Below are 19955 nucleotides of genomic sequence, written 5' to 3'. Positions count from 1 at the left end.
TAAGTAAAGAACATATCCTAGTTCTAGAACTTGGTAGAGCATAAAATATCAACCAATTTTTACACGGTCTGGTAATATTGTACATTCCAATTGCATGTTTACTATATACAATTTTTTCTTCCTTGTCAATGATGGCATAAAATCATCCGCTACTAGAAATAGGGTTATTTTGTACATTTTGTAAAATGATCCACTTGTTTGATTAACATCAATGGATGTATTCTGTTGTAATTATTTTATTTTTCAATGTTTTGAGAGCATAATTTCCTTGTTTTGTATATAAGAGTTGGCCTGAAATAAGTTCCTTTTGCTCATTAACAAAGATTACTCAACACCCAGAGTTTTTTTAATACACACATTTGAAAGAAAAACTTAAAGAATTACCATACTGATAACAAGCTTTTACATCTAGTGAACAAAATTCTTCCACCTGTGTATATTTAACAATCAGTTGACAATGAAATATGAACAGGTTAGTCGAAAATTACAATATATCACATTAAACTCGCTAGCTGCCAATGACGTACATTGCCTATCATCAGTTAGCGTAATTACAAATGACACTATGTTAAATTTTGAAGCAGGTTGATTCTCTTTAACCCTTTCCGGGCCAGACGGCAATATATTGTCAAATGATTAAAGTTTTATGTTTTTTTTTATTCCCTGGTGTATATTTTTAGATAATTAATATGAATATCATTTTTATTTTGGAGGTCTATGCATTTTTATTTCGTAATTGTCACGTGACATTATCAGCTGACTCGATCTATTGTTGTTAATTCTTTATGCTTTAGTGTAATCGTACTATTGTATGCTGGATTCTTCTTCATTATTTTATTTTGTGGTTGTAAATATTAGTAGTTTTAGTTGTTACGTGCTCAGCTATTGTGTGTAGTAGTTACAATGACTGACAATTTGCGATCTCACGGGAGTAAAATTGTAAGTAGCACATTTGTAAAAGAAAAAGTGTAAATCAATTTCAAATAAAATTGTGTAAATATTTCTTGGTAAATAGTGTTTTTTAACTGTATTGAAACTGTTTATGGATCCTACAATCATGTTTACTGGTACATCCATAACGTGAATATTTATTTTAAGTTTCTTGCATTGTAAGAGTCAGTTGCTTTAACACTTATAAAATGTTGCGAAGTACAATTATGCGTATTTATACAAAATATGTCATAACAAATTTATTTATGAGAGAAATAACAAAAAACTTTGTATGGTTGTTCCTTTCTAAATGTACAATATAATAAAATAACTTCCCACATTAAAATTATTTTTCCTTTTTTAGTTATTTGCAAAAAATAAAATTAAAAAAATTTTATGTAATCTATTAAAACATTATTTTTAAAATTTAAAATTACTTAAAACTACATCTATATATTTTTTTGTTGATAGTATATATCTATACGAGTGATTTGGTGCAACTTTTAGGTCATTCTCTAATTTTTATGAAAAATTATCAATTTTAATCTAAGAGACTGCAAAATTGCCAATTTTAGCCTGGCACTTTTGACTAGTCACAAGGGGATATGAGATGTGAAACAATTTTGCAACATCTCATATTTGGTCATGGCCCTGAAAGGGTTAAATTGATTACTGTTTATCTGTTGATTGTTTCTTTCTATTGCATTAGTTACCATCTGAAATGGCATTCTTCCGAGAGTTTTAGTAACTGAAAATTACGTAACAAGACCTAACCTACATTTGGGAGTGGAAGAGGCAAGCAAATGATTCACATAATTTTATTTTTAATGGTAGATCTCGTATAAATCCAACTGTTGCTAGGAAACTAAATACTAATTCTTCAGAATAAGATGGTTTTGTAAATTTCTGGGGAATGCATTTGGACATATGTTGCCAATAAAACCAATAAATATGCTAACTAGAGCTTTGACATAGACCCAGCTGCTGGTGATAACCATAAAGATTCAAATCAAATACAAAATGGTGTAAGAATAGTTTTACTTTGTAAATATAATGCCAATACTGTCACATGGAAACTATTAACTTTTATTAAACAATAACTATAATTTTAAAACAAAGTTTGATAAGGAAAGGAAGCCTTTGGTTCACTGCATGCACTGTTCCGCAATTCATGAAATAATGGGTCCCCCTGTCTTTGTGGGTGAAAATTAAAACATTTTTTGCTCTTATAATGTTGATAGCACAAAACAAAAACTAACTACTAACTGACATGCATATTCAAGTAAATACATTTATTGTTGTAAATAAATTGAAATGTGTGGCTTACCTTGAAATATAAGGGAATAAAATATAATTTTAACATGTTATATAGTGGTTTAATATTTTAAATTGACCCTAAGCACTCTCACAATGATTTCCATTGAAAATGGAAAATTAATTTGGTACTGAGGATAAAAAATATTTGAATTGTAAATTGTAACCAATGGGACAAATATTATAAAGAATGTCAAAGTAGTTAACAGAATAAAAATACTGATAATTTAAAATACTTTAAAGTGGGATGAGTCTTGAAACTATGTAGAGAAGAAGAAAGCTAATGACAGTATGTAGAGTTCACAACAGGGTACAAAAGGGCTTCTCGATTATAATTACACTTGGTATCAATGTCCAACACAAAAAACACACTTGGTATCAATGTCCAACACAAAAACACCCTCGGTCTGGGGCTGGCTGGTCGCGGGAATGTACTAGTTGAGTTTTTATCACCAGTAAGCAAAGATTTCTATTTGCACTGTCTAATTTATATAAATATTGGTATGATAAAAAAGTTCTAATTTACTAACTAACATTTAAACGGATACTTTGTGGGAAATATTTGATAGAAGACTTTTTATTAACACTGATTCACACAGAGACGATATACTAACATCTTAAAACAACTGATCTCTCAAAACGCTGAATGACAATGAAAATAATACAATTTGAAAATATTTAGAAGTCGAATTCGGGTGACTTCTAGAAGATTACAAAAAAACACCATAGTAAATCTGCATGTGTTCCAAAGATAGGGGGATGTGAGATTTTTAGAACACACAATATTTTTGGAATACCTTAATAAAACAATCTAAATCTGAATGTATTTTGTTTTAAATTTTCAAGACAAAATATGTTAGTCACAATATTTGACACAAACAACAAATACAAAGTAATTTATTAAGGGTATGCTGGAAACAAAGGATACATTAGCTACACATAAATGAGTAATACAAGAGGCAAACATAGAGCTAATCAGCTGGCAGCAGCAATATCCGGGTGTGATGTTATTGCAGCCTGAGGCACTGCAGCCAGACAATACTGCTCGCTGGTTACTGCTGTACCATATTTTATTGTCAGGCACAATCACGTCAATTTGTATTCAATATCATGCGCACCATGTGCTCCTCTCCTGAGGTTGTCTTGTAATCAAATTGCACTGGTACCTGTGGGTATATTGAATACTTTCATGCCATCCTTCGTAGACATGTAGTAGTTTTTAAGACTTCCGGTTCAGGCACATCATTTTTATTCATCAATAAATGTATATCTGAACTTAGTCTTAAATAATGTAATGACTGTTCCAGCTTAATGATTCAAATTAATTACTTTGTAAATAAAATGACAATATTGTCACATGGAAACTAACTTTCATTAAATATTAACTATACTTTTAATACAAAGTTTGATATGGAAAGGAAGTCTTTGGTTCACTGTATGCACTGTTCCGCAATCAATCAAACAGTGGATTAATACTGTAAAAAATGGCTGTCACCTTCTAGTTTCTTTATTCTTCTAACAAATACAACACTTAGTTCTTATAAAATAATACCAATATAAAATTGGTTTCACATTATTAATTTGTATCATTCTCGTACTGTCGATAATAAGTTTATTTCTGTTTGTGTTGTGTTAATATTTTCAAACCATAAACATTTTACAAAGGTAAAAGAGATAACCTTTCCATAATGGTTGCCATAATTATTTATCTACGGTTTTACAAAATTGATTGTTTATAATTACATTGTATTACAGTTACATGTATATAATTCAGTAAACTTTTTAATTAAATAACTTAAATCAAAATAGTTGCTAAGACCTCATTAAATTGTTGCATATTATTATTAAATTCTGATTTGTTATTTATTGTGACATGAAAAATCAAATGGTTAAGTATGAGAGTAATTTATGGACAACCTGTACATCACATCTATTTGGCCTACGAAGGGTTGAAGACAAAGTTTCCAACTTCAGTCAAAATTCTCAGTCAATTGGATCAAATCAGGTACTGCAATTAATATGTCCCATATGCTAGTTAGAACATACTATCATAATTCCACTGTAACAATTATTATTACTGAAGCTATGAACTATTAGATCTTTATAATTAAACTTAACTGATTATATGAGGGAGTACCTGAAAATTCCTGGAATAGCTCCGCTTTGGGCAGGGCTTGTGCAGTACAAACCTCTGCCACTAAGTGTTGAGCAGCACAACTCATCGGCATTACAATGCCGCTTGGATTGTAGATCTGGTTTGTTCTGTTCTTCTGTAGTGACAGTTTTTTTGTTGTTGTTGCTGTTTTGTGCTCATTTTATGCTGACAAATTTGAGGAACAGCGTGCAAATGAAAATTTTGATTCCTGCTTAGTAAAAATGCTGTGAAACTTTTCAACAAAGCCAGAATTGGCTTCAAGTTGTTCCTTCAAATTACAACCTTTTTCAATTCCGACACTTTTAGCAATATATTTCAACTCGACTTTCTTTTTAGATTGTCAACCAGAAAGCAAGGCAGAAACTTATTAGAGACCCATCTCATTCTACGCCAGATCAACGATCCAAACGGCATGGAAATGGCGATGAGTTGTGCAACTGACAGCTAGCAGCAGAAGTTTGTAAGGCAAAAGCCCCTCTCACAGCACAGCTTTTTCTGGAACTTTTGGGCACCCCCTTGTAGAGTATTTCTGCTGAAAAAATACAATAAATATACAAACTTGTACAGAACTTACGAAGAGGCATTGGCTTCAGCAACTTTTCTGGCATCCACAGCCGTCTTGAGCTCTTGTTCCAACTGCTGCTTCTTCTTCTGTGACTGGAGCAACAGCTCCTGAGACGTCTCCTGGTTGCTACTATTCATCAACAAACTTATGTAGTTGTTTTGTATACAACTATAAAATAACACTATGTTTAGAGATCTGCTATCTGATCTCTTTCTTCTTCAGATAAATAACTTAACCTAACACATAATTAAAATCTAGGTTAAAATAAACAAATCATACCAGAGCGTTGTGACACATTTAAGTCAAGAATCAAAACCCCCATGTTGTATGTCAACTTCACTAACTCTAAAACATGTACTTAATAAAAACTACACAACACTAATTATTAAAACTGAACTACAGAATACAGGTCACAATAGGTCTGCAACAGCCAACCAGCTACCTATGACTGACCAGAGGCCAATAGTAAATGGCAATTATCACGACAGAAACAACATGGTGGCAAAAAAGGAGAGAACAGGAATTGGCCTTTTTATTATTGGTTCATACTAGATGAACCTCTTAATACCATACTGTGATTCCACATTGGTTTATTACAAATATCTAATCTGTTTTGTTACTTCTGGTTATCTTTTTCTTTTCCATTTTTTAGAATTGGCACCTAAAGCTGCACAATCTCGACTGATGGTTGACTTATTGGTTGGTTGCCAATCAGTTACTGATAACACCACCAACTGATTGATTGATTTGTGTTACTGATTTGGTTGTTACTGATTTTTTGTATCACTGAACAATGGCAATGTCCGGAAAGATCCTGGTTCCTTCACAATCCTTCCATAGTCAAAATTAAACTTCAAACAAAATAAAAAGTAAGTGTATACAATATTTTTAATTTGACAAAGTTTTTTCTGATCATTATTTATATAAACACATACAATCATGATTTTTCTCTATATATATGTGCTTAAAGATGTGTGCATGTTATATTATCTTTTTAGTGAACTTCCATCCAATGATTCAGCAAATTTGCCACATGCACTTCTTGAAGGACATCTCACTTAGCACAGCATTAAGTTTACAAGTACAGTTCAGTTACATCCATTCAACTTATGAATATATATTTTTTCTGACAAGGATGAGAAAAATCATTGAGTAACATGCAGACTCAAGTATTTAAAATAATTTAGCAAAATTACAAACCACTTGTTAGAGCTAGTTTATACCAAAGGAAGTTGGAGGTTACCTATTGTGAGTGAGTATCAACTTCATCTGCTCCTCCAGCCTCGCCAGTCTCTTGGACAACTCATCCTTCTCTTCGGCCAACTGTTCCTGTAACATTATGGAAATGTAATCCTCATTTATTACATTGAAATTTCCAGATGTCTAAGTTAGGAAGGTGTACCAATCTTCTTCCATCTTACTACAATTGATGTCCAAATTTGGGGATCTTTGAACGTTAATAAGACCCACTTTTTAGTGTAACAAAAATTGTTGGAGGGCAGCTCCCCTGAGTGGGGGAACTCCAACTCAAAGTTTTAAATGATAATCCCTTATATATGACACAGTGTTGGAAAGGGAATAATAATAAATCGCTATCTATCATTATTCTCAGAATGGCGGAGAATGGGGTTTTTATGTAGAAACAGATTTGCACAAACCTGGGCATATAGGGTTTTTTGGGGTAAGAAGCGTGTACCTGATATTATTTTTACAAATTACCCACTCATTTTCAAAATGGCAGGATCAAACAAGGGGATAAAGAGGTTATCCTTCTCCTTTATAAACTTAACCATTTACAGTTTATCCCACGGTAGTGTAATTTTTTAAGCAATATATTGTGGCCAAGGCAATCTAATGCCTTGCAAAAATCAATGAATAAACTGGTGACTGTATTTCCACTTACAATTTGGTCAATAATATGTTCAACTAGTTGGATGATAGCTGTTACTGTAGATCTTTTGTTTAGACATCTGTGGTGGTTGTTTTGTCAAGAGGTTGGAGGTTGTTAAGATGTGTTATAAGTCTCTGCAGTATAATATTTAGGATTATTAAAAAAAAGTCGATGTTACTGATATGGGGCTATAATTACTTGTTTCTGTAGTTTATTTTGTACACTTGGAATATATTTTGTGATTTTACATTTTTCATGTATTGAGCAATTAATAATATGTGTTGAGCAAGGGAATAAAAATTTATTCTTTGCACTTTTTTACAAGTTTTGAGGAAATTTCATGTAGCCCACATGAAGCTGTCTCATATTTTTAACTATTCTTGATACTTCATGTTCTACAGTGGTGTGAGAAGTAGCTGGCTGTTTTCCATGTGATTTTGCTGTGATTGTGTTGCAGGTACTTGTGTATTCTACCTTAAAAATTTCTCAACTACATTTAAGAAGTAGTTAAATGGTTATCAATTTTTCTTAGGACTTCAAGAGATTTTTATATTTATATTGAGAGTAAGCTGGCCATTTTCTTTTGTTTTGACTTTTCTTTTCCTATTTATAATATCTTCTCGTTGAACTTTTGCTTTATTATCTGTTTCCTCAATATGTTGATGTACTAGTTGTTTTTTTTCAGAATTTTCAATTTTAAGTCATCCTCTTCCTTTTCTTATAGCAGTTTCCATTTTATCACATTTAAGTCCTGACCAAAGTTCTTTTCTATATCCTTTTTAGGGTCTCTGTTTACCCTCCCAAATGAGATTTGTTTGCCTTTTCTTTTTTTACGAATGTAGGGGCAGGATGAGTTCAAAGAAGCCTGATAAACTGCATTAAATCATTTGTAGGCATCATTAATATTTTGTGTATTTAATACAGGTTTTCAGTTGTGTTATTTTAGGAAAGATTTAAGATTATTTAAGTTACTTTTCCTATAATTTAATTAAATATAAAGATATGTCCTTGAGTAGTAATTGGTCACCAACACTCAGCCAAATCACATGGAGGGACAATTCACTATCACCAAAAACGATGTTGTCTATATAAAAAGTCTATACATTAAAACCTTATTGAGGGAATAAAACAATGTTTAACCCTCCGGCTGGCGCGCATTTGAGCCTTGACTGGCACCCTGTTTTTAAGCTTCGTGCAGAGTTTTTAATTTTTTATCCTGTACAATTAATTATTGGAAAAAACACAAAAGTGTTATACATTAAATTACTCTGCAGAATATGTTGTACAATATAAACATAATTATAATTTGACTTGCCTAAATAATGGTGGATGTTTGATGGTCAGAACTCAACTTTTTTTTTTCAAAAAACACTTTTTTATATTAAGCCATTAAAAAAAACTCAAAATTAATTTTATTTAAAAATCTAAAATATGCATAATGTTCAATTACTTATGCACAAAAAGAAATACATAGTTATAAACACTTTTATTTACAAATGAAATTACAATTGAAAAAAACAAGACTATATACAAGCACTAACAGTTGCTGAGTCGCGTCACGCGGAAGTAGTCGGGAGCTTTTAGCGGCCAGTAAAAGAACAAATATTCATATATATATAAAAGTGAATACATTATTAGAAGGCTTGGGATCTTGTGATTAAAGTGATATAACTTTTATGCGATTCGAGCGGTAATTATCGGAACTATGACGTAATTAGTAGACGATGTTTAATGAGTCGTATATTACGACTCTGCCAGTTCACGGCGGGAAAAAATGAGTCGTAATTTACGACGTTGCCAGCCGGAGGGTTAAACTTCAACAGTTTAGTTATGAACTTGACTTGCAAAATATTATTTAATCACAAATAGTATAAAACATAAAAGATGATCTTATTAGATATTACAGTAAATTGTAATTATAAAGTATTGTAATTACAAAATATAAAAATTACAACAGAAAGCACTAGTACTAGTGTGTATTGTAAACATTTTACAATATTACCAGCTGGTTTTAAAATAATTTTAAAGCATCATTGACAAGAAAAAGAAAAAAGTAAACCACACATTAATTTGGAATAAAATTTGTTTAATGCTACAGCATGAGTGATATTGTAAGACTGAGTGTCTGTTCACAATTTTAAATTTTAAACAAAGACAAAATGAACAGTTTTCCCTAGTTGACAATTTGACACACTGTACTTGGAAACTAATAAAAAAATAACTTGCTAAACATAGCTAACCATATTATTACTTCCGATGAAACTATAGTCTTTTCTTGCCACTCTCCCTTTGAATAATACGTATTTGATATTTTGACATTAAAAAGAGCGAAGAAACTTTAGGTATACACATCTGAAAAGTATCTATAACTAGTCTAGACTGTGTATCCAATAATGCCTAATATATAACATTTTTAAACTATAATTTTGAATATATTTGTTAGAGAGAAACAAAATGTATTAAATGTTATTCAAATATTCTGTCTATAAAAAGTTTAATTTATTTTATAAATCATCATTATGCTTTGGTTAAAAAACCATTATGGATCATACACAGCACAATCAAAACAATAAAATACAGAAAAAAACTGGAAAACAAAATAAAACATTAATTTGCAACCTGTTAATCCTGGCAAAACAGCTTATGGTTAAAAAGAGAATAATTTGGAACCAGCCTATAATTGATTGCATAATAATAAATGTGTGTTATAATATTTCACCTTGTTATTGAAACATCAAGTAACTTTTTTACCTTCACAGAAGTGTTAGTGACAAAACAATAGTAATTATTATTTGTCTTATTTGATACAAATTGGTGTGGAATTGAATATTTAAAAAAAAAACAAATTACAGTTTCAATAACTTACACTACCCAAGTTTTTGTATTAACAAATCACAATGTACTCAAACATTTTTGATAAATACACCATCAAAATTACGCTTAACAAGTCTAGTAGCAAAACACAATAGTTCAAAAGCCACACAGTATATTGCATAGAACATGATGTTATTACTGAATGGGAGCTGTTTGTCTGCTAATTACAAGACAGGTAAGGGGGTAACTAACGGATATATTGTTGAAACATTTCAAACTCAATAAATTGTAAGTCTTACAACAAAGAAAAAAAGGTAAAATTTCATTAAATAAGCTTTTACAGTTTTATAAAATAATAAAATTTCCAACATGTTAAAAACTCAAATAATAGCACAAACGCTTTTGTAAACAGTTTAACTCATGTAACAATTAAAAGAATGGATGTAAATTTAAGGTTCAACAGCAACTGCAACCAAATGATTAACAAAAGGGATCTATTCTTTGAATATGTGACGGAGGGTGTACATTTTTAACATTGGGCTGTATATATTTTATTTAAAATTGTGAATAACTTCAAACATTTTCAACTCAACCCCCATATTTTTATATGACATACTAAGAAAATAATTTACAGCTCTACAATAAACTATACCACTTTTGTATAACAGGATTCCCTTATACGGTACATCACGTTATACTATCTATTGCATTAAAAAAGTCAACATAACAGATTAATTTACTGTAGAATTTTTGTTATATTTACAAATAGAATTAAGATTTACAAGTTGATGGAATATTTCAGACCTACACATATGTCTCTTTTTGAGAAACTGGAAAACTAGATAAGTAGTTATAAATTAGTATTAATATATATTTAAAAAATAAAAAGTTAATACATGCACACATACAGAAATAGTTCAAAATAATTGTTATCTAAATAAAAACTATACTCAATAAAATGTAAACACATTCAAGATATATTTTCTGTGTGATACAGTTTATCAACAAGGTCTCCACATACGTCAACAACATGACACATCTCCCTACATCAGTTTAGAAGTTGGGATGAAATGGTTAGTAAAAGTTTAATGTTAAAAAAAAAAAAAAAAAAAAAAAAAAAAAACATTGGTTCAAAAATAATATTTGATTTATATATATACATATCCGCTTCTTTCCACATCTTGTTATTAAAAACAATTAAACATATAAATATTCAGTATCAATAATATACATTTTCACAAAATACTAATATTGTTGAATCAAAAAAGCTTTTGGGTAAAAATTACTAAAGGGAAAACTGAATGAAATAGTTGAATATTAATTTTGAAGTCAGAAATCAGACTGATGAGAAAGTCATTAATGTAAGTGCACGATTACTAAATAAAGATATACTTTGCATTTTGTTCTGGACTTCTTAACTGTAAAAATAAGATAAGACAAGAAGATTCAATAAACATTAAGAGGGCCAGAGGCCTAATCCATTACATCAGTATTAAGACGATGGTGGCCAGTGATGGAGGGGAGGCTAATGGAGGGACTGAGTTAGATGGATGACGAGCCCAGTAACACGACACTCGCCATAACCCTGATGTGATGAACCCATCCACTTACATAGACCAATATTGACGGACCAAACCAAACAGTCTCCCTCCCCCTCCCGCCGCGGTCCATGGCCAGCCGGCAACCACTTTTTACTCCAAAAGTCACCCCACATTAAAATTCTAACCGAGTTAAGTGGTGAGCACACATACAAAGTGGGGGCATTAGCGTCACAGTCCCGGCTGCTGTAGATGCATTACAACCGAGTCACATGTCATGGCTGTTGTGTGGTTTTACTAAATATTTAAATAATATAATGAGTGTTCATTTTTTCACTTGACACTTTGTTTTATACATGGCAACATACATGTTTAGCAAACAGATAATTATTTTAAATAAAAATTGCTATAAAAAATGTGTTACATATATATTTTAAATTATTTTTTCAATACATTTTAAACTTTTATTAAAGTCTGGGAAACTGGACATTGGCAATGCAATGATTAACCCATCTGAAAGAGTACTATTTAAAATAAACCATGCCAGACTTTGCATATGTATATCATTTATTCATGAGTGCCTTTTTACTTGATTTCAGGATTCCTGACTAAAATTCTTCTGGAGTCAGAGTAACTGAACATTTCGTAAATAGCACAAAGATATTTATGCACCAAAGTTAATAGGAGTATAAAATTTAAGGTGCAATGAATTTTAAAATACTCTACTTTTTTATGAACAGATTAATTTGCTTTATAATAGATTTGGATAGGTTAAGTCTAAATATTAAAAAAGAAATTCCTATAGAGTTGAAAAGTATTTGTGTGAGATATCAAATTTAAGGTTTTTTGACTGAATCTGAAATGTTCTTAATACAAAGGTGTACAAGGTTTTACCAAATACACAGAACACTCCAATATATTTAAAAAAAATTATTTACTATGACACCTTTTCAGTACATAAATGATGGATAAAACAAAATAAATTTTTATTTAAATTTGAAAGTACTCAACTTACTTTAAAAAAAGCCAACCATAGTCTTCAAATTCACAAACATTCCTGATAATCCAAATTATTTTATATATAATATTATTTTGTCATGGAATCAAAATTTTCATTATTTACTTCACTAAACACAATCCTGTAGTCTTGTCTGTGCAATAAGTAGACCAAAACACTCTACAATACAACAAACAATATTGTATCTTCCTTTATAATGGCTTTGTATACAGTACAATGATTGTATATAATACCAGCTTATACATGAAATTGGAAAATTGGCATTGTTTCAATTAACAATTGTGTAATACAATTGGAACAACATATTGCAGGTTCCAGCAATCTGTTGATTCCTCTTAACTCCTAGTCTTCCACACCACTGGGTACTATGTCTTGTCATTTTCTTCCTTTATAAATATATCTCACTCCTTTTCTCTTTACATAGTACACTCCCTGACCTTAATATACCATTTCTTCCAGGTATACTCATCCTTTTTAGTAGTTAAAACTATACAGGGTGTCCTTAAAGGGAACCCATTCCTTGTTTTTAGAGACATTAAAAAAAAACTTCAAACAGTAACAGTTTTGATATGACAGTCAACTTTGTTTTTCCTCTCGAACACCCTGCATTTTATATTCATTATTTTCTAACGTATTTATATTCTTGGCAATGTTTATATTTCCATTAATAAAGGAGATACAAGAGCTCAATATGTTGAGAATCCTCATTGAACATTGAGAAATCATCTTTTAAACAGGCATAAAATTGTATATTGAACTTTAAATTGGAAACTTTACTCTGTTTTAAGATAATTTTTATAAAAATGTAATAAAAAATTATATTTAGTAGCTGGAAAGGTTTTAAGTAAATAAAAGCTTTAATTGAGCAGAGCCCCATTTTGTATTCAAACAATTTGAATGAACAAAAGGGGTCTTTACACAAATAAATCTCCAATCCCCTTTCCCATTAACACATTTAATAAGATCTTAATAACAAAAGAAAATTGTCAAATTTCAGATTTACAGTTTAAAATATTCAAATAGACAACTAAAAAAAGTTGTTCTTTCAGGTTAAACCCCACTCTGAGCTCTCACATCTCCATATTAAGAGAAGTATTAAAAAGTGCTAAGTATAAAATGTATTAAATGACTTATTCTATAAAAAATAATACAACATATAGGGAGAAAACCAAGAAAAAACAAAGTTACCACCACATTCCGTAATGGTTGGCAGATTTAGTCACCACGATCACAATTAATGGCTCATTTAAAAATACACCCTGTACATCATAGTAACCCACAAATAAGAGAAGTGTATTCAAAATGCTAAGTACAACATCTTGGGAACTAATTTGCCCATAAAAATAAAAAAGGTCTAACAAAATAAACAGTTTATATTTTTATGGTTTTACCAACTTTACTTCATCAATTAAAAATGTTTTAATTTGTTTTTAAATTTTATTAGAAATTAGTATAATGAATAGTCAACTAAAACCATTAAAAAAATTATATTGCCATACACTTGTTTCAGTATTCAACCATCATTAGTTTATTATTGGCAATGTTTTGACAATAGGCATAACATCAACATCAACATACACCAAAAGAATTGTGTAATTGTTTCATTGTTCTTCACTATTGAAATGTTTCCAAAATAATAAAAATGTACAGAGAGCTTCTAAAATAAAAAAAGATTTTTTGAACAAATCACTAACATCAAAATGAAGAAGGTTCATTGTAATCAATACAGATTTATTTTCCATGCATGGGTTTTACTTCATTAATTTCATATTGTGATGTTAAAAAATCGTGATGTTACAATTTTATGAGATATTTGCAAGACGAGAAAGAACAATATTTAGCCCATTAATGTTAAAAGATTTACTAAACTATTTGTAAGATTTATTTACTAACAAATACAATCCATTATTTTTCCATTTAATTTTTATGATACTTTATGGATTACTTCCAAAATACATATTTATATCATTTTATCAGCAAACTTAAAACCTTTAAACAGCAAAATTTAAATAATGTAAACTTTTATATGTTCTTTTTTGTTGAATTATAGCAGAATGGTTCATTCATTAAATTTGTAGTTTGTTTCAGATATTTAGGAATTATCAATTAATTTCAAGTATAGGACATCGAACAATAAAAACATAGCCTACCACCAAATTTCATTTAACCAGGACATATTTATTTTGCTGTATATTATAATTTCTTTCTTTATATTTCATATTATAAGATACATTTAGCTGTAGTTTACTCAAATTTGTAACAAATCTAATGTTCACTATCAAAGTACTTGCTGAAAAAGTCTACATTATTTTCTATTGTTCAAAAGGATATTGTTATTGTTTTTGTCATGTCATAGTTTTTGAAAACATTTATTCCTCAAGCACTTAACTATTAACTATTAACACATGTTTGACACTCTCCCATTCAACAATATCTTATTTTTTAACACTAACACATAGCTCATCTAGTCAACACAATTTCATGACTTAAAATGTAACTATACCCACTTAATTTAAGGAAGATTAATTAAAAATTTTGTTAATTTGATTAATAAAGTTAATTTGTTATGTACTCTAGACTGGAAATCTTAATTTCCAATATTATTTATTAAATTCTATGTTTCCTCTGATGGGCTTTAGAAAAGAAACCACAACTTATACAACATCTGAAGAATGGTAATAAAAATTTTTTTAAAAGGGTTCATACTCAGTTTGCCAATAAGTGTTTTGAAACTGAACAAATATGGATCAGAATAAAACATTGTTTCTTGCGACATAAGCTGCCATTTAAGTATTTTAGGATGGAGGTGTGGTGGGAGAGGGGCGAGGGATTTTTGGTTACAAACATAAATTGTTTTACGTTTTTCTAGAGCCTGAAATTAATATCCAATAAAAAATTAGTCTATTTTAAATTGGGTACCAGATGTGGGCAGTTTAAAAATGTCTTTAGGACTACCAAATGTTACAACAAAACCATGAATATGTGTTCATTAGTAAGTTGGTCTGAAGCACAATACTTCTTGGAATATAAATGTCAATTGAAAAATTACATATACTTTTAACCAGGCAAATCAATCCAATTCAGAATTTCACATAAAATACTTCCTCAAACATTTCAAAACTTATTACGATTTGAAATTTTCTTGCAAAAGATGTATTAATTAAACAATTCTAATAATGGACACTTCTTGGAGAACATGTAAAGAAACATACCTAAATGACACTGGACGAAAAAAAAAAAAAAAACAATTGACTTACATTGAACAGATGTAAAACCAACTGGAGCTGCTGATAACATGGAGGTACCCTGCTGCTTCACCAGACACTGGGGCCGTAATGAACACACCCAGTGGGGAGAAGGCACACAAGTAAATGTCTGCATGGTGTAAATATTTTTCCAGCCAAGTATCACTGGTGTTGTCACAGCAAATACACTCCCCCCCTTCAATCTACCTCCCAGTCTCACTAGACTGCTGTTCAGAAAATGACCCCGATAAGTTACAGTACCTTTTGTGTAACTTCAAACAAACTAATCAAATAACTCCGGTCAACAACTTTAATAACTGACTACGAGAAAAGTGCTCAGCAGTACATTCTGTAAGGTTTTCAATCTACTTGACAGGATGTGTAAAATTGAATTTTACATTCATAATTGTAGGTAACTTGTGTTTAATAGTAACTTCTATTAAGAAATTCAATTCTAAACCACATGTAGTTTAAATGACAACATGATGTATTTCTTGTCAAGGTCTTGAAACACGATATGTTGCATATCACAGCCACACCACATTGGAAGATCAAATGTTATCAATATATTTGCAAGATTAGTTTACACAGTTGTCCACTAGAAATCAATTGATAACCGGTTCAGAATTAATACTGAGTATTTCATTGAACAATATTTGACAATATTTCAAACATATTTGAAATCTCTAGAGATAGATGAATAAAGACTGACTATAAATATAAATATTTACTGCGATGTATTTGAAACTCACCTTCTTCTCTACACATTCTTTGGTGCATTCCCTTTTCAGTTCAACCTAAACATAATGAAAATTTTTGATATAAATAGAAATCTCTGATTATAAAAGAAAAGTAGTAAATGAGGTTTTTAAAAAGAGTGAATTCACATTTGCATGCATTTCTACATTTTCAATAAATTTAATAATAATAATTTTAATAAAGTTGAGATGGAAATTATGCAATCAAGTTACAATTGCAGTAAAATTCTAAGTTAATAAAACAACACATTGGTATTTATAAAGTATATGATGGGACATCTTTTAATTAATCAATGAAACATTACTATCCAACTATTTATTACAACTTAACATTACTTGTAAAAAGAAATTCAATCATAATATGAAAAAGAAGTTTTTATAAGACAATTAACACACTTTTCTTAACAATTTGGTGGAATTATTCTTAATTAATGATTCTAGATTATTATTCATAATAGTAATCTAATTATACACAATACTGGATGGAGTCAACTTAGAGACTTTTAATTTGTATAATTCTTAATTTTTTACCAAGAAAGAACTTCACAATGAGATGTATGTTAAATATCGGATAACTGTTAAAAATCCTTGACTTCAGATCTCTATTTTTTGGGAGGACTAAAACTTTTTTCCTAAAATAACTTAGTATACGTTGAATAATTAATATAATAGTATAATCTCATGTGGGGAGATTCACAATCTAGCAAACATGAGACATGTAACAAGTGTAGAAAAGACAAAATGAAAGTTCCACATATACTGTACAGTAATAATTAGTGAATCAGATAACAAGAGTGCTTAGATCATAAATCTCAAGGAATCTACAAGTCAAAGAGATAAAGAAGTAAAGTAATTGACCTTGTGTTGCAGTTTCCAAGCAAATATATAGTAATTTCTATACTGGCAAGCCCATTTTGGCTGATTGCTACAAAATGTACATACTTTATGCACATGTACATTTATTATAATACTGTTTTTACTAAAGACTACAAGATCGAAACTTCAATTCTTCCATTTTCAAAATAATATTAGTTTCACTTAAAAATATATATCCAAACAGTTTTTATTTGTCAAAATAAATACAACTAGATATGAGTTTCTAGTCATAACAGAGAAACACGCCTGCAGTTGAAAGGTGACCAATGTTTTATACTTTTAAAAATATATAGACTTGTAACAAACACAACCACATGTTTAGAAAGAACTGCTCTTTTCAGTGATGTAAGTTTCATTTACTGAACAGTTAGTTTTCCATTGGTATGGTACTTGGAAATATATGGAGTTTTTGACACTTGTTGCAACTTTGTGGCTGGTGCTTATTATGCAACTATTTAAGAAGTTGCACAAGTCAAGTGATGAGGTTTATCGGAAATTTCAATACCTATTTGGGTTAGTTTAGTTTATTGGGAACACATATATATTTTAGGGCCAATACCTTATTTTATAGTTAAATACATCATATTGCTGGCCAATATGTAAATCTGAGTAATCTGTCTGTGTATGTAAATTTATGAATTATGAAGCTGTAAAAATAGAACTAAGCTGAGATTAGAACATTTAGTTATTAACCTTATGTATCAAAATAGGAAACTAAGAACATAGTAATGTATGCAAATTACCAACAGACGAATGAAACAGCCAAAGTGGGTCTAACTAAAAGGCAGAAAGTATTCAAAGACTAAATAATGCAACAGAATATCACAAAAATGAATCCCTTGGTCATGAAAAAATAAGAGATTTATATTAGCAATAAGTTTCTTAAACTGTATGTTAGAACTAAAAAAGAAAAACACTGAAAAGTCTGTGTTTTTCAAGTTTAAAAATTCTAAGAAATAAGACGATGTGAGTTGTCTGAAATCTCAAGAAATGTAGAAAAAAGTGGAAGGGTGAAAAGATTTAAGTTACTCTGGATATTAAATATGCCTATTCATTACCTATTAATGCCTAAATTAGCCTACACTAAATTCAAAATCCAAACAATAGAACAAAACGAGATACTTACTAGTGAAGAAGTTCGGCTTGCACTCTGCTGGAAATTTTCTGTAAACACTCTCATTCTTGCCAACATAGTGTCTTCCCTTATTTTTGTAGCTTCATGTACTTCTCGTACTAGGTCTAGAAGATACATAACAGTAAATGATCCCACTCCAATGTTTTAATAATGAAATAAGGACTATTAAAATTCAATAATTATCATTAAATACACTAAAACAATTCTTTTATTGGACTTTAATATATTATCTTCAAGATATCGATTTGCAACCAGGTATGGGCAATTGCAGGAATTATTTTAAACAGTTTGAATAGTTCACATTCCTTCTCTAAAGTAGAGCATATCACCATTATGCAATGTTGTATTTAATTTTGTTTAGTGTAGAACAACAATAGATATCTATAGCACATAATAGTGTGCATGATAAAATGTTATTTGGTTCTAATTTTACATAAGATTAGATTATATAAATTTTGTAGCTCCTTAGCTAGAAATGCACTACGATATTAAAGGAGCACATAGATTGTTCTATAGTGAAATCATAAGTTAAAACTGAACTTCTGAAATAATCCAGACTGAATATGCTTTAAAAGTTATTGAAATTAATCTCTGATAAATAATCTGCAATATTTGTAAAAACAACTCACACAAAGTTATGTTTTAAAAAACAACAAGATTGTGTATTAAAACACATTTAAACACTAACCTGAAATGAATCCAGGTTCACAAGTAGACTGCATTTGTGTCAGAGAGGAGACTTCCAATTTCAGTTCTTGAAGTTCAGTTTGTGTCTCTTTCAATTCCTTTGAGAGTCGCTTATTTTCCAATACTAAGGCCTCAATCTGGTTAGCGATTTGACTATCCTCGAACCATGAGGGTGAGGATCCTTCATTAGACAACGAGTCCTCTTCAGATCCTGTATTGTTTGCCAGTCCCGGATCACTGAATCTGCGCTGCTGGTCAGACTCAATATCTTGTAAATTACCAGGTGGTAGACTAGTATATTCATCAACAGTCTGGAATGTATCTTTGGAATGATCACCTTTTTCATGGTTGTTTCTCAAACGTGACCTGCGTGGTGAATACACAGAGTCTTGGTAAGGCATTCTGTGTGTGTATTGGGGTGGGTGGTACATAGGATATCCCACAGAGAGGGGGATGGGGTCATACGGATAGCCCAAAGAAACTGGATAGCCGCATACTGCCGGGTCAGACACTGCTGCAAACAACCGTTGTCCGTGCAATGGCATGTAATTTGGTAATCCATCCCCTACTCTTCCATGATCTTGGTCTTCATTTTTGTAACATTCTCTTGTTTGCTTTTGTCTTCGAATACTTTCGCCTTTATAATTACACCCACCTTGACTGTTTCCATTCATTTCTTTTGGGAATTTCTTTAAATTACTACGCCTTAAGTTTCCAATTTTCCTTCTGTAAAAAAAGAAATTGATATCAGCCTATTTACTTCACAACCAGCTCTAGAAGAGTATTTTAATTGATAAATATATCTCTACAAATATGAGTTAGATACTAATACACATATAAGTAACAGTGTTTTCATTACTCTACTTAGGTTTGTATGAAATTTCCTTATCATGTAAGTAAGGAGACAATGCTCAATTAATCAATTGATTATCGTTCAACAGGAATTGGCAATGTCAGAATACAAAAAAATTTGCCAAGTCAACATATATAAGATTTAAATAAATCATGTAAAATAATAACAGATAACTT

At 30.3% G+C, this 19955-nt stretch overlaps 1 protein-coding gene across 2 annotated transcripts in view; it reads right to left on the bottom strand.

The window, feature by feature from the left end:
• LOC124352800 (restin homolog) overlaps positions 1 to 19955 on the bottom strand; it is a 36430-nt gene that overhangs the window by 5247 nt on the left and 11228 nt on the right. The window contains exons 2-6 of one of the 2 annotated variants that reach the window (XM_046802477.1): positions 18928 to 19652; positions 18231 to 18343; positions 16223 to 16267; positions 6208 to 6293; positions 4974 to 5093 (exon numbers count right to left, since the gene is read on the bottom strand). In XM_046802477.1, the coding sequence (XP_046658433.1) occupies positions 4974 to 5093; positions 6208 to 6293; positions 16223 to 16267; positions 18231 to 18343; positions 18928 to 19652 (1089 nt within the window). The remainder of the gene's footprint in view (positions 1 to 4973; positions 5094 to 6207; positions 6294 to 16222; positions 16268 to 18230; positions 18344 to 18927; positions 19653 to 19955) is intronic. The other variant, XM_046802478.1, reaches the window with a different exon arrangement.

This window comes from Homalodisca vitripennis, chromosome 1, assembly GCF_021130785.1.
Source record: "Homalodisca vitripennis isolate AUS2020 chromosome 1, UT_GWSS_2.1, whole genome shotgun sequence".
Classification (NCBI taxonomy): Eukaryota; Metazoa; Arthropoda; class Insecta; order Hemiptera; family Cicadellidae; genus Homalodisca; species Homalodisca vitripennis.
This window is presented reverse-complemented; position numbering and strand designations above follow the sequence as displayed.